The sequence below is a fragment of the Staurois parvus genome, unplaced genomic scaffold (assembly GCF_062004578.1).
Source record: "Staurois parvus isolate SC_StPar_1 unplaced genomic scaffold, SC_StPar_1.0 ptg000087l, whole genome shotgun sequence".
In the NCBI taxonomy this organism is placed as follows: Eukaryota; Metazoa; Chordata; class Amphibia; order Anura; family Ranidae; genus Staurois; species Staurois parvus.
Genome location: NW_028317883.1, coordinates 10,688,767 through 10,704,465, shown reverse-complemented (window position 1 = coordinate 10,704,465; position 15,699 = coordinate 10,688,767). Strand labels below are relative to the sequence as shown.

Here is a 15,699-nt window from a genome sequence, read left to right as displayed (position 1 = left end):
GGGGCCAGTACTGGTGGGGGGGTGGAGCAGCATGGGGGTCTATTTGCAGAGTTAAATCCCCCTGTGGCTACCCTGCATAACCCAAAGCTGCTGGGAAGGAAGAGGATGAGAAGCTGGCAGCGGTAGGAGGGCCACAGGGTATCAATGCTGCAGGGGATCGGTTGGATTGCTAAATTTTTTGATTATTGGGTATTGCATTATTTGCACACATGATGATATGCCACTGATGTGTGATCAAACTTATTTTTGATGTGATTGATTTTTGCAAGGAGGTATTAAATTAGCCAGGTTTTGTTTTTGGCATTTTACTATTTTTTCATGTGTAACAAGGATACTACTGAGCTCATTTTTCTTCAATACATCATCAAGCATTTTCAGGTTATACAAGAATGCATAATAATACAGAGATCATTTGAAGATTTGATTTTTGGACCATTGAGTCATGCTTTTATATCTGAAAACAATAGACTATTTTAAAATATTTTAACATTTCCATAATTCCTGTTATTAAATTCATTTTTTTCTGTTTACCAGAACTGCCTAAAACATTTAACATCTAAAGAAAAACTTTTTTTCACAGGTTGACAGCAATGTTGGAACTGGCGTCTTCCAACAATTCTCAAATGTACAGACAGTGATCATCTCAGGATATGTGAACACTCCAGCAATATCAAATACAAATATCATTTCCTACAGTACCAACCTGAACTATAATTTCTCCTGCTACTACCCCCTGCAGTACATACTGAGCAATGTTGAGCTGCTAACGTAAGTATATAAATTATAGATTAAATAAATAATAATTTAAAAAAATAAATAATAAAAAAAATTTATATATATATATATATATATATATATATATATATATATATACTGTTTCTATATACCTCTGGTCCCTGCTTATCCACTTGACCTCCGGAATATTTACCCCCCCCCCCTTCATGACCAGGCCATTTTTTACTATACGGTGTTGTGTTACTTTAACTGGCAATTGCGCAGTCATGCAACGCTGTATGTAAATTACATTTATGTCATTTTTTCCCCATAGAAAAGTTTTCTTTTGGTGGTATTTGGTGACCTCTGGGTTCTTTGTGCTATAAATAAAAAAGCACTGACATTAAAAAAATATATATATTTTGCTATACAACATATCCAATCAAAACATTTAAAAATCAAATGTGTTCATAAATTCAGGCCATAATGTATTGTGCTACATATTTTTGGGAAAAAAATCACAATAAGCATATATTGATTGGTGTGCGCAAAACTTATAGCATCTATAAATGGCGGTATATGTACTGGAAATTTTTTTTAATGCTAGTAATGATCAGCGACTTATAGTGGCACTGTGACATTGTCACAGACAGCCTGACACTAACTGACACTTTGTGGGAACCAGTAACACTAATACAGTGATTAGTGCTAAAAATATACACTGTCAGTGTATTAATGACACTAGCAGGGAAGGGATTAACCATCTAGGGCGATCAAAGGGTTAATTGTGTGCCTAGCCAGTGTTTTTGTGTTTACTATGTGTTGTTTTTACTTGGCAATCTGCTAGATTTCTTCAGGGATAGAACACAGCTCTGCCTTCTTTACATAGCAGCTGTGTTCTGTTAGTCTCCTTGGCAATCAACAGGTGCTGGTGCTCATCCATTGGCCGGCACCTATTTATTGGCTTCTGCTGTGTTCAATCACAGTAGAAGCAGAGCTCTGGTGGCGCATATGCGCCTCCCTGTGGCAGAAGTGCAAAATCACGTTTATATATGTGATTTTGCACAGAATGCCTGACCTGTAGCAGTAAATCTGCTATAGGGTGGACTTAAAGTGGATATTTTATGCTTTGACAGCTCATCACATGCCCAGGCCAGTGTAAACATTCTTTTGTTTACATTCAGCTTGCCTGCAGGATGCACTGTACCTGTAGACAAGCAATAAGAACAAGGGAGGTGTCTGCTCCACATTCCTGTTTGATTCAAAGCCTTTACTGCCAGGAACCATATATGATTATTTTTGTTTTGCAAAGGACTTCTGTAATCACAGGAGATCATAAACTGGTAGAAGCTGGCAGCCTCTGCATGAGTTTAGACATCAAAAAAGAACAAGGATACTATTACCAAAATAAACATATGCAGTGAATGCCTTTTTTGTAACTGTGAAAAAAGACGTAAAAAGTTGTATTTGCAAAATGGCATTGTTTCAATGGATACATTAAAAGGTAACATGTTTTAAAAGTAAAGTTATCTTTTTAAATACAGCCCTGGAAGCACACATTGTCCAGGCTGTGGTTGTACATCATATGTGCTTGGACTGCAAATCAAATTTCACAATATTCTTTGCAGATCTGTCAAAAAATAGTTTTAGACTCCCGATATATAGAAATTTTACAGGATCCTAGAAAATAAATGAAAAGCAGACAGAATCTGTTCTTATATAGTTACATAGTTAGTCTGGCTGAAAAAAGACAAAAGCCCATCCAGTTCAACCATAGAAAGAAAAAAAAAGTTATAATCCTATACCCACAGTTGATCCAGAGGAAGGCAAAAAAACACAGCAAAGCAATTTACTCCTGCAGGGAAAAATGTCCTTCCTGATCCCCTGAGAGGCAATTGGATATTCGATGGATCAAGTTTACCTATAAATGTTAGTATCCAGTTATATTCTGTGTATCTAAGAAAGAATCTAGGCCTTTTTTGAAGCAATCCACTGATCTGGCCAGAACCAACCCTTGAGGGAGTCTATTTCACATTCTCACAGCTCTCACTGTGAAGAAACCTTTCCATGTTTGGAGATTAAATTTCTTTTCCTACAGACGTAAAGAGTGCCCCCTTGTCCTCTGTGATGACCTCAGGGTGAATAGCTCTACACCGAGTTCACTATATGTTGATATGTGTTGATCATATCCCCCTTAATCTCCTCTTCTCAGGAGAGAATAAATTCACTTCCTCTAATCTTTCCTTATAGCTGATCTCCTCCGTGCCTCTTATCAGTTTGGTTGCCCTTAGTATACAAAATATGTTAACATTAAACTATGTTGTTATTTCAAATATAAGTTAATTTTATTAACTATTTATACCAACATGAATTTGCTTTCAGATCTTCAGCAAATGTTGCTGTCAACACAAATAATGGAAGCTTCATCAGCACCTTAAGTATTCAACTATACTCTGTAAGTATTCTTAAGAACAGTGCAACTTAAACCCTTCACTATATTTTGTACCTGTATTTTATGTTTGTAGAACAGTGTGCAATTTTGGGATAATTTATTATTCTACCTTTTTTTGGTTTAATATTAAAAGCTGATAATGGTGTGAGCAGCTCCTCATCTGTTGGCTTCTTGGGTGCCTCCTGTTACCATGTGCACTGAAGATAAGGAGCTGGGTTGTGGAATTCTCATTCTCATTCTTCCACTGCTGCTTCGCATGGCACACAAGAGTGGAATTTTCCTAATCCTATCTCTTTATCAGAGTAATATAGGGGCAAATAAGCTGTTTACTTTTCAAACAGACATTTCTGGGGAATTTGCCCCAGAGCTCAGTAAAAGAGGTTTCACTTTGCAAAGAATATTCATGCTTGTGCATGATTTGAAGTAAACAGAGCCTCACCTCATTCACTAAGCTCTGGGGCAAATTCCCTTGCAAAGTGCAACTTCCCTTGCAACATGAACAACCTATTTTCCTTTAGTAAATCAACCCTATAGTTGCTTTTAATTGAAGCAGCTACTTCTATTCTTCATGAGAGAAACTTGGAGGCTGCCATTTCTGGACTACTTATTTTAAATGCAGGTTGCCTGGCTGTGTTTGTATATATATATTTGTATACAAATATATATTTCCATGTTGCTTAAATTATTATGTTTTTTACAGGATGAAAATTCGACCATACCACTGCAAGTTAATGGAACAGCACTTCCACTGAAGAAGAATGTATATGTTAAAGTAACAGCCACAAATTTAACTGCAAAGTAAGGTTTTGTTTCACTGCTTACCCTGATTGTGCTTAGGATATAATACCCCCACAGTACTGAATTAACTAAACCCCCTGAATAAGAACATGCTGTACACGTACTTGATTGACCATGCCTTTAAAACCCACTGTGTAGCAGATCCTTGGCCAGTACAGGTATCTGAAACTTCTGGATGTGTCCAATCTGCTCCCCCGCCATACACTTTCCACTATCTACATCGCTACAGGACATATGAGCCAGCAGGAGTAACCACAGAGGAGCAGGTATTCAACACACCCACTTACAGTGGCCAAGGAACTGCTATCTGGTGGGTTTTTAAGACAAAATCTACCAGAAGAGTAAGTACAGTGAGGAACAGAAGTATTTGAACGCCCTGCAATTTTTCAAGTTCTCCCACTTAGAAATCATGGAGGGGTCTGAAATTCACATTGTAGGTGCATTCGCACTCTGAGAGACAGAATTTAAAAAAAAATTTAGGAAATCACATTGTATGATTTTTAAAGAATTTATTTGTCTTGCACTGCTGAACATAAGTATTTGAACACCTGAGAAAATCAGTGTTAATATTTGGTACAGAAGCCTTTGTTTGCAATTACAGAGGTCAAACGTTTCCTGTAGTTCTTGACCAGGTTTGCACACACTGCAACAGGGATTTTGGCCCACTCCTCCACGCAGATCTCCTCTAGATCTGTCAGGGCTGTCGCTGAGCAACACAGAGTTTCAGCTCCCTCCAAAGATGTTCTATTGGATTTAGGTCTGGAGACTGGCTAGGCCACTCCAGAACCTTGATATGCTTCTTACGGAGCCACTCCTTGGTTATCCTGGCTGTGTGCTTCGGGTCGTTGTCATGTTGGAAGACCCAGCCACGACCCATCTTCAATGCTCTGACTGAGGGAAGGAGGTTGTTGCTCCAAATCTCACAATAAATGGCCCCATTCATCCTCTCTTTAATACAGTGCAGTCGTCCTGTCCCCTTCGCAGAAAAGCACCCCCAAAGCATGATTTTACCACCCCCATGCTTTCATAGTAGGGATGGTGTTCTTGGGATGCAACTATTCCTTCTTTTTCCTCCAAACACGTTGAGTGAAGTTTAGACCAAAAAGTTCTACTTTGGACTCATCTGACCATGTGACTTTCTCCCATGCCTTCTCTGGATCATCCAGATGGTCATTGGCAAACTTCAGATGGGCCTGTGATGACTTGAGCAGGGGAACCTTCCGTGCAATGCATGATTTGAAACCATGATGGCTAGTAGTTGGCGTCTGACTGACTGTGGGGTGGACAGGTGTCTTTAAAGAGCTCAGACAGGTGCTACTAAGTTAGATTAATGAGTGGAGTAGAGGTGGACTTTTTATAGGCACAGTAACAGGTCTTTGAGAGACAGAATTCTTGCTGTTTCTTAGGTGTTCAAATACTTATGTTCAGCAGTGCAAGACAAATAAATTCTTTAAAAATCATACAATGTGATTTCCTGAATTTTGTTTTCTAAATTCTGTCTCTCGGAGTGGGAATGCACCTACAATGTGAATTTCAGACCCCTCCATGATTTCTAAGTGGGAGAACTTGCAAAATCGCAGGGTGCTCAAATACTTCTGTTCCCCACTGTACAAAGTATCTCCTTTTGGGTGCTGGGCTATAAGGGTTTATTGATTTGGACCTCATAGTGACAGACTCAGCTTCAGTTACCTATATATTTTAGTATTGTATTAGGTTACTGAATCACACCCATGCAAACTCCATGCAGGACATAGTAGGATCCAAACCCAGGATCAGGAGCTGCTAAAAATGCCTAAATCATAATTATAGTATAAAGTAATTATAAAATTATAGTAACAAAGTTAAATACATAAATGACAGAAAATCCTTCTGCGCTCAAAATGTGGTCCTAACTCTCAAGCTGCTGGCACTAACCTCTTTACCCAAATGAGTGAAGTGACTAAATATAAAACAGTGCAGCGCTAAAGATAAATATATACCACAAATATATACAAAAAACCCCAGTGCACACAGGGGGTACAATATAAACAGTGCAACACGTGACTTCCCTGCGGGAATAATTAGTGTACATGTGACCAGTGTCCTATCCGACACTCATGAAAACCACTCATATAAACCATTAATAATATCAATATAATAAATCCACACAAAAAAAAGGAGAAAAAAAAAATATATATAAAATGTCCAATCTTAGTGCGCAATATAAAATGTCCAATCTTGGTGCTCAATCTAAAATGCTCATGCAAGTGCTGATATGTGTTCACTCCGTGCAAATCCTTAGTGTCCAAAGTTCCCCCTCACCTCCTTATATCGACCCTACAGGGTCAGCTCGCTCTGAGTGTAAACCCCTCTGAATGGTACCAGGATAGATGTCAAGTCCACTGCCGCGTACTCCAATCCTTCCATACACAGCCCTGTCAGCAATCTCCTCTCCGGACCATATGTAAACACAAAGCCTCCATAGTGTAAAACCGTTTCTTAATGGGGTATGTAAACAAAATTGCCCACTCACATGTTCCTTCGCCTTTGGCACTGCTATTCTACCTCATGCTAGAGATGTACTGCATGGGTATTCAATACAGGAGTTTCAAATATGGCTCCCACGCCGGAAGTGATGTCACCGCGCACCCGGAAATGCCTCCTCGCGTACCGACACGTTGCGTCACGAAACACGTCACTTCCGGCATGGGAGCCATATTTGAAACTCCTGTATTGAATACCCATGCAGTATATGGTTTACATATATTGGGGGGGTTGTATTTATTTGTGGTATATATTTATCTTTAGCGCTGCACCGTTTTATATAAAGTTAATTACATACTTATATCTTCCATACTAACCATATAACTGAAATCAAGTTCTAATTACGTTTTTCCTCCTTTTTTTTTTTCTAGCTTCAATGTTCTCCTGGATGAGTGTTTTGCAACTCCATCACCACTGTCAACAACTGCTACCAAACATAACCTATTGACTGGGTATGTTGTGCTTCAGTGGCTTGAGCCAAAATGCCTGCTATAGAGATTTATGTTCAAAATAAGCAGGTGCCTTTCTTATAGCTTCAACTGTATAGAAGCAATGGTTAATTCAGTAAAGTGATGTACATGAGTTTTCTATTGTTTGTTGGCTTTCATAGAGGGGTCCTTTCAAATCCCTGAGTCATTGCACATGCTGATTGTAAAATATACCTGTTTGAATTATCTTAGGGGGCTTGTGATAGTAACATATTGTACATGATGGTGCCATCCATTATCCAGCCGCTAAATCACCCATTACTTTATAACAGGCATGGCGTGTGATTTGTAATTTTGCCTTTTAGTTGAAGTTAACCCAATACACAGGCTAGGTATGAAAATACATTGATAAGGCAAGAGAGTTTGAAGACTCATTTAAATGGTCCATTGCCTATCCATCATTTCAGTCCAGACATTTTGAGAATATACTCCGCCATTTATACCAAATTGGGAGCTTTAAAGGAAGAAAAGAGCTGGCAATAGCCTGAGCTGTAATTTGTGTACTACATACCTTGTCTGCCCACTCTTTCTGGCCCTTAATGAATGTTCTTCATTTGAAAACATTTGCACGTTTGGTTTTTTTTTTTCCACCATGCTGTGTGCTAAGTTTACTGAATGACTGGCATGAGTCTCTAGCCATTGATTGTTCTTTTCACTGCTATGATGGGTGTCATTTCCAGCAGTAGGGCAGCACATAGACATACAGTATAATTGCTTCCATCATAACTGTTTCTTTATGGGTTTATACCCCCACCACCAGATGATTTGGGGTTTGCTGTGGCACTTACTAAATGTGGGAATCAATTGGTGCACTGATATATATGGTAGTGCAGTAATAAGCACTTCAAGATTTCATGCTTTCTGGATTGATACGTCTGTTTTGTTTTTACTTAAGTAGTAAAGCTAGCAGTAGTTAGTCACATTCAAATGGACTTGGGCTGTAATGTTTAATACATTTCACAGCTTAACCAAACCTCTTTTTCAGTTTGAATGTGTGTCAGCCATGTAAATTAAAGGATTAACACATATCCACACTTTCTGACACCAGGGATAATTATACCAAGGTGGTCACACAAATCTGTACATCTTCCATAATGTTTCTGAACAATCAACATCTGCTTTGACATATCCCATCATGATTGAATAAAGATGAATGAGTTACCCACATGGCTATAAATGCTATGTTCTGAGTCCAATGCACGCATTAGAACTGAAGAAGCTGCATGGATAGGATGCAAAATGTCTTCAAAGCTACATTTTAAGTCCTATTAAATATGACTAAGTACTACTAGCTATACTGATACTTATAAGAATTAGAAAAATTCACAAACTTAAGTAGTAAAGGTTTTTTTGATAACTTACAGTGGCATATTTAATAATGCAAAGTGCAAAGCTAAAATGTAAAGTGGATAAGAAACCAACAGGACTTCATTTAAATAGTCATCTGGTTTAAAGATGGATTCTGATTGATTACTACACTTTGCCTTTGTAAATGCACCAGGTTCAGAAGTTTGAATGTCCTGTTTTTGTTTAAAATCAGATTTTTTTTGCATAATAAGCTTCTTAACCTTTTTTATTGGCTGTATTCTGTTAAGATGTACTTCAGCGGACAAGACCATTGTAATTAAAAATGGTGTCGAAAAATCAGCCACATTCAGTTTTCAGACATTCCGATTCTTGGAGCACAGCAGTCTGTCAACATCAACCATCTACATTCACTGCATAACAAGACTGTGCCAACCTCAGACCTGTCAAAGCTATTTGCAAGTATGTCTATTCATTTACAACAGCCAGAAAATAGTCCCAACTAACCCCAAACTGAGAATTTAACGTATTGAATGAAATAATGTTTGAACACATTCCCTTTTATTTCTTAAAGCCTGGTGTAGGCAGATTTTGTGAAAGTATCACTTATAAGTTCTAGTGGTGCAGAAATACGCCAAATTCAGGTAACTGGCTAGAACATTTACTAAAATTTGACACTTTTGCAAAATCTGTCTGAGCTAGTTTTTGTCTCTGTACACCAAAAGAGAGTTGGCCTAAACATATATGAAAACCCTCACCTTGTATAACAACCTATTCAGTGTAGAATAGAAATGAAAGGCAAAACATTTTTGTAGAGAAAACATTTGTTTAAAAAACATTATAAGTACCTTTTTTTCCCCTGATTTATAAGTGAAAAACATACCCTGTAAGCTCCTTATGCAGCTCAGAACCTAGAGCTGTGGGAGAAGAAACAGCAACACACTGATCTTTCCAGTGATTGGCTATTTGGGGGGGAGGCGAGGGAGTGTCAAGACAAGTCTGATTTTTGGAAGATAGCACACTGATTTCCCAGCACAGCTAGAGACCTGACCATGCTTTGCTTTCATGTCTAGTGTAGTCAGTTTTTGATACGGAAGCAGAGGGACTGGCAGGAACACCAGGTATTTCACACAAAGGAAGCAATACAAAGAAAACTGGATTTTTTTTTCATCAAATAAATGGTAAAGCAGGCACATATCAGGAATATGAAATGTTGGGTTTACATACTCTTTAATTAGCTCCACTTATACATTGGGCACATTCAATGCGAGCAATGTAAAAGTGGCACATTTTAGAACTATCTGCATTTGGTGCACAAGTCACTGCAAAGTTTTGTAAATGCGTGAATTTGGTGTACACCGTAAATTTGGTGTAATAGATTAAAAAGAGGGATTACAGCTAGAAACAGCAGTTTTAATGAATTTCCCCCCATTATCTGGTAGATTTGATAAAAATCAGCCATGGCCTTTTAAAAGTGAAAAACATCCAAAATGGATTTCTACATTTTGTGTGGGTGCAGTAAGAATCTATAACAGCTGGGTCTTCTGTGCTCTGTGCTGTTTATATTTCTGTTTACCATCAGCATGGCTTTCATAGGCTAAGCACAGGTTTTCAGCTGAGCTACAATTGTTACCAGTCTCCAAATATTTCAACTAAGATATTTAGAAATGCTATACACTCTCTACTTGGCATTGAAACCTACCAAAGACCTATAGCAGATGTTTTGCTGTAAAAATTTTCATAGTTAAGATGTGCAAAGTTTAATGAAACTGAATAATACATAGGGATGGATTACCATAACATACAGTATATTCATAAAAGTAAAATAAGCGCATTCAATGAAAATGGCAGAAAAAGTGTCAGATACCAACTTTTCTATGTATCTTACTGATGCACCAATAATCAGTTTACATAAATAGATAATTTTTACCTGTGTGCATCATCAGGTAACATTAAAAAAAAACAAGGCTGTTTACTTTGAAATGTAAACTTTAAATTTGAGCTTTACCTCTCCATTACAATATATACTTGAACTTTGTACTCTTTGGTGTCCGTTTATGACACAGAGAATAGCTGCGATTCAGAGGATCACAGCTATTCTCTGGTCATTCATAGTTTATGACACCCAGGAGAACATGTTCAGCCCTTCACTGGAGATCTGTGTTCTCCCTCCAGATTCTCGAACCCAGAGCTGGAGAATCGGAGGAACCGCAAACTAAGCAGAGATAATTTACCTCTGTTTAGTAAACTGATCTTTTACTGTAATCTCGCGAGATTATAGTAAAATCAGCAGTTTTCCAGCATTTGTAGACCATTCTCCCTTCGTTTGGAGAACTGATCTACATATGCTTCATAAACGGCATTCACAGGAGAACTGTGTTCTCCGAGAATGCCGGAGAACTGAGCAGTGATCTATTACTGCTGGTTCATAAACGGACACCTTTGTACTTAAAAACCTACCACTATATTCTGGGATTATGCTTATTATGTAAAAAGAAATGTTTTTATTTCTAATTGCTGTAAACGCTGTGCAATATGGTAACGTAATGCACACTCATATAGTTGGAAGTAAATAACTATATTATTTCAATCCAAACATGCAGTCTTGCAATGTAAGCCCTGGAACCACCCCTGTAGCAAGAAGGAGAAGAGCTGCAGCCAGGGCAACAACTGCAGGAACCACAGAACAGGTCACTGTGTCATCTGGACCTATCACCACAAGTGATGCAGGTTGGATAAGACAAATAAATATTTATCAATGTTTAAAAATATTCTCTATATATTTCTATATATTTCTAGAAGTCGTATCAGTTCCAGACAAGTGGAGTTATTTACTGAAACTGGAGAGTGCAAAATCTGGTGCAGGTCTGCATAGATACCAATCATCTTCCAGGCTTTATTTGTCAATACTTAATAGAAGCAGCTGAAGTTACTATGCACCAGATTCTGAGTGCTCCAGTTTTAGTAAATCCCCCCCCAATGCATTCACTGCTACAATTTCAAAGGGTAATTAAATCCATAACTTTTATATTGTAAAAAAGGACTGGTAAGTCTTTCATTTTTAGAATATATGAATTACATAATTAGTACATTATGCTCTGGGTACTCTTAATTTATTCATTGCACCAATTATAAGTGAACATGCATCATTGGGACAGAATGTAAGAAATCTTCCTTAATGGGAAAAAGACAGTAATAATCTTTTAGAGTTATAATCTCTTCCGTGCCCTGCCTATGCAAACAAATGTAGACCTTAGTGTTTGTAACTCAAGGAATATTTAGAAATGTAAAAAAAAAACTATTTAATTCAGTCACCTGTTTATACAAAAAAAAATTAATTAGCATAATTAATTCTAATTAGCATAGGTACCTAAATCTGTCTTGATATTAGCCTCTTGTAATCACTATTGCAAACTGGGAAAGGAAGGAACCATTGAAAGCTCTGTTGCTGTTAGTCAACAACTTGCAAATGTGTGCAGGAGAAGTAATCAGAGTGACAACCTAACAGTGTGCTGTTCCTTTTTCACTGTCCAGTCACAGACTTGGGGAAGGAAGGTGACTAAGGTATATTGTCCAATTGCAGTAAAGGCAAGTAGGGTCACTGACTTGGCTAAGCTGTCTGGTAGGGATACTTGGATAACAAACCCTTTTAATAGTGACACAGTCCTTATATAATGCATGTATTTCAACTTTGTATTTAGCTGTTTGTATGTATATATTTGTATTTCATCTGAAGTTTGGCTATTATATTGCTCTAATAGTTAGATAATAATTAGTATTTTATTGCTTAGAAACTTTTATTCAATTTTTTTCTTGTTTGCTTTTAGAATTAACAGACCTAATCTCAAGTCAGTCAAGTAGTGAGTACATTTATTTGTTTTTTTGCTTTTTTATTGAGGTTAACTGTATACCAACTCCTATTGTAGACATGCTTGCATGGCCTTATTCAGTACATTGTTTACATTTTAAATAAGTACTATTTGCAGAGTGAATTCCAATTTATTTTTAATATGTCAATTAGAACTTAAGAATAATAACTTTTAATATATCAGGAGATCATTAAATATAGAATGTCTAAAATTCATAAACTAACAAATACTTCACACTTTTTGGTAATCATTTGGGAGTTGCTTTAGATTATTAAGACTCCTCTCAGCATTCCATATACTCCCTTATACCTACAGTTTTTTGCTGCACTTAAAACCACAGATATCCAAGGGTAGCTAAAAAATGAAAAAAAAAAAAAGATATCACAGATTGTAAATATGATGCTTGGTGGCACCCATGGAACTCTCTAACCTTGATGCCACAGAACTTGTCAAAGGGTGCTATCATAATAAATAAAACTTGATCGATACATTTAGGGTACCCATACAATTCAACAAATTTTTGCTGAAACTGAAACATTTTGACCCTTCCTGCCTTGGCAGAAAAGACTTGCTCAAGAAGGTGAGTATTGTCCAGCCAAAGAATGGCATAATGGAGGCAGCAATAGATGGAAATCTTGTAGCTGAGGAAACCTAAAGTGCATCTACAACTGAGAACAAAATATAGTATTTTACCTGGGTAGTTACAATATTAGTTTTTCTCTTTTTTTAAGGATTTTTTCCCTTTGTTTTCATGGGGCAATCCTGCTGGTAACATACTTCTTGTTGTGGGGTAACATTGTCACTCTAGCCTATTCACTTCTGATTTGGACTACAGAACACAGAGGGAGGTGTTCTGTTGTCCACAGAGGTGAATTTGGCAAGGCTGATAAAACTACTTGAGATTTTAGTGCAGAGTGCATAGGAAGTTAGGATCTTGCTGGATTTCTGGCAAGATCAACAGACTTTTTTTCTGTACTTGAAACATATTTAAAGCAGTCAAATATGTAGGGATGTTTTCTTGGGTTAGAGAATGTAGATATTTTTTGTCCAGACATACACTTTAAATACACTATTATGAAACACTTAGTATAATTTAATTATAGTTATTCCTTAATGTCACAAATTTCAGAGGTGGGCAGCCTTAAAAAAAAAAAAACAAAAAAAACAAGACAGGGGACTTAGTGATAAATTTGCTATACAACAAGCTTAGCACTAAGCTACACACTTTTAGGAATGGAATACAAAACCGCAGCAGAAGGGCACCAACTATAATAGAAGCAAGCATTTAGATGATTCCTGATGATGGCCACTAAATAAACATAAAAAATTCAGCACTACATGTAATTTTCTGTAAAGAACCTAAAATTATTAAGTGGATGTTTACATGAAAAAAAAGGATCTTATTTATGTATGATTACCTAAAATGTTATTCATTTCAGATCACAAAGCTTTTTGCATCTGTACAATACAACGTAACTACATATTCATAGTTATTATTTTGGTTTTAGGTAAAAAGATAAACTGTTATGGTATTCTGTATTTTTTAGGTGGGTCAGACGTGCAGAAACTTGAAGGAACTTTGATTGGACTCATCGTTGGACTAGTTATTGCTGTAATATTGGTGGCTACTTTAGTGATGGCTGGTTTCATGTTGTATAAAATGTCAAGAAACCGGGCATCGCAGACTGAGAAGATGGGAGTGGATAATTTCACCTTTAATGGAAAATAATCACTTTAAAGAAACATAGTAATATATTCTGCAAAAATGATCTATTTAAATCACTTTAAATTGAAGTGTTAAATTTATCTCTCAGGGTGATCCAAAAGAAATTTTAAATCTTTATAATAAAATTTAGTTATTATTGTTCATTAAATGAAGTCTGATTTATATTTCCATATTGCAGTGATTACCTGTTGGTTTAGATTTGTTAATGATTACTTGCCTAATAAAATATATAATCAACTTTATTTGGTTTTCTTAAACGTCTTATTTCAATACTTATTAAAATCCAAATGAACCCATATGTTTTAAATAGTGTTCTGTTTTTCCAGACGGATCCATAACAAGTTAATCTGAGTTAATTTGAGTGTGATTTAGATACGTTAAAGCCCAGCTGAAGCCATATTTTTATTATTATACAGTCAGGATAAAAAGTAAAGGCTATGTTAGCCTTTTTTATGTTTAAAAGCTGCAGTCTTTGCTCTCACACTGAGTGCAGTGCCCTGGATTTGCAGTAGTCTGATGCATCATCTGCATAGTGTTCCAGTCAACAACACTGCTTAGGAAGTGTGAGTTTTGTTGATTGGAAAACTGTCCAGGGAGCATAGCAAACCACTGAAGCACCGCAGTTTGTGTGACAGTAGCAATTTTGGATCTCCAGCATGCTGTCGACTAAGGGATGTTCAACAAAGGCTGCAGCAGTAGGACACAACAATAATATAAAAATGAGTTCAGTTTGGGTTAAAAATATCTAAGTCCCACTCAGAATAACGTATATTATCCTGCCTTGAATTACTTCCCTTGAATTAATCCCCATCCCTACATTTACAGTCATGGCCGAAATTGTTGGCACCCTTGATATTTCTCCAGGAAATCATGTATTTCTCACGAAACGTATTGCATTAACACATGTTTTGCTATACACATGTTTATTCCCTTTGTGTGTATTGGGACAAAACAAAAAAAGGGAGGAAAGAAAGCAAATTCGACATAATGTCACACAAACCTCCAAAAATGGGCTGGACAAAAGTATTGGCACCCTTTCACAACTGCGGATAAATAAGAATGTTACAAGCATGTGATGCTCCTGTAAACTCACCTGGGGCAAGTAACAGGTGTGGGCAATATAGAAATCACACCTGAAAGCAGATAAAAAGGAGAGACGTTCACTTAACCTTTGCATTGTGTGTCTGTCTGTGCCACACTAAGCATGGACAACAGAAAGAGGAGACGAGAACTGTCTGAGGACCTGAGAACCAAAATTGTGGCAAAATATCAACAATCTCAAGGTTACAAGTCCATCTCCAGAGAACTAGATTTGCCTTTGTCCACAGTGCGCAACATTATCAAGAAGTTTGCAACCCATGGCACTGTAGCTAATCTCCCTGGTCGTGGACGGATGAGGAAAATTGATGAAAGATTGCAACGCAGAATAGTCCGGATGGTGGATAAGCAGCCCCAAACATGTTCCAAAGACATTCAAGCTGTCCTGCAGGCTCAGGGAGCATCAGTGTCAGCGCGAACTATCCGTCGACATTTAAATGAAATGAAACGCTATGGCAGGAGACCCAGGAGGACCCCACTGCTGACACAGAGACATAAAAAAGCAAGACTACAGTTTGCCAAAATGTACTTGAGTAAGCCAAAAGCCTTCTGGGAAAACGTCTTGTGGACAGATGAGACCAAGATAGAGCTTTTCGGTAAAGCACATCATTCTACTGTTTACCGAAAACGGAATGAGGCCTACAAAGAACAAAACACAGTACCTACGGTAAAATATGGTGGAGGTTCAATGATGTTTTGGGGTTGTTTTGCTGCCTCTGGCACTGG

General features: G+C 37.3%; 1 protein-coding gene across 1 annotated transcript in view; it reads left to right on the top strand.

Annotated features, from left to right (window-relative positions):
• Positions 1-14,117, top strand: part of LOC149468423 (zona pellucida-like domain-containing protein 1) — a 36,142-nt gene extending 22,025 nt beyond the window's left edge. Inside the window, exons 4-11 of the mRNA XM_089670171.1 lie at positions 581-768; positions 3,097-3,169; positions 3,867-3,964; positions 6,859-6,939; positions 8,571-8,742; positions 10,884-11,010; positions 12,108-12,140; positions 13,697-14,117. Of these exons, the coding sequence (XP_089526297.1) occupies positions 581-768; positions 3,097-3,169; positions 3,867-3,964; positions 6,859-6,939; positions 8,571-8,742; positions 10,884-11,010; positions 12,108-12,140; positions 13,697-13,878 (954 nt within the window). The 3' untranslated portion in view covers positions 13,879-14,117. The remainder of the gene's footprint in view (positions 1-580; positions 769-3,096; positions 3,170-3,866; positions 3,965-6,858; positions 6,940-8,570; positions 8,743-10,883; positions 11,011-12,107; positions 12,141-13,696) is intronic.
• Positions 14,118-15,699: the final 1,582 nt, after the last annotated feature.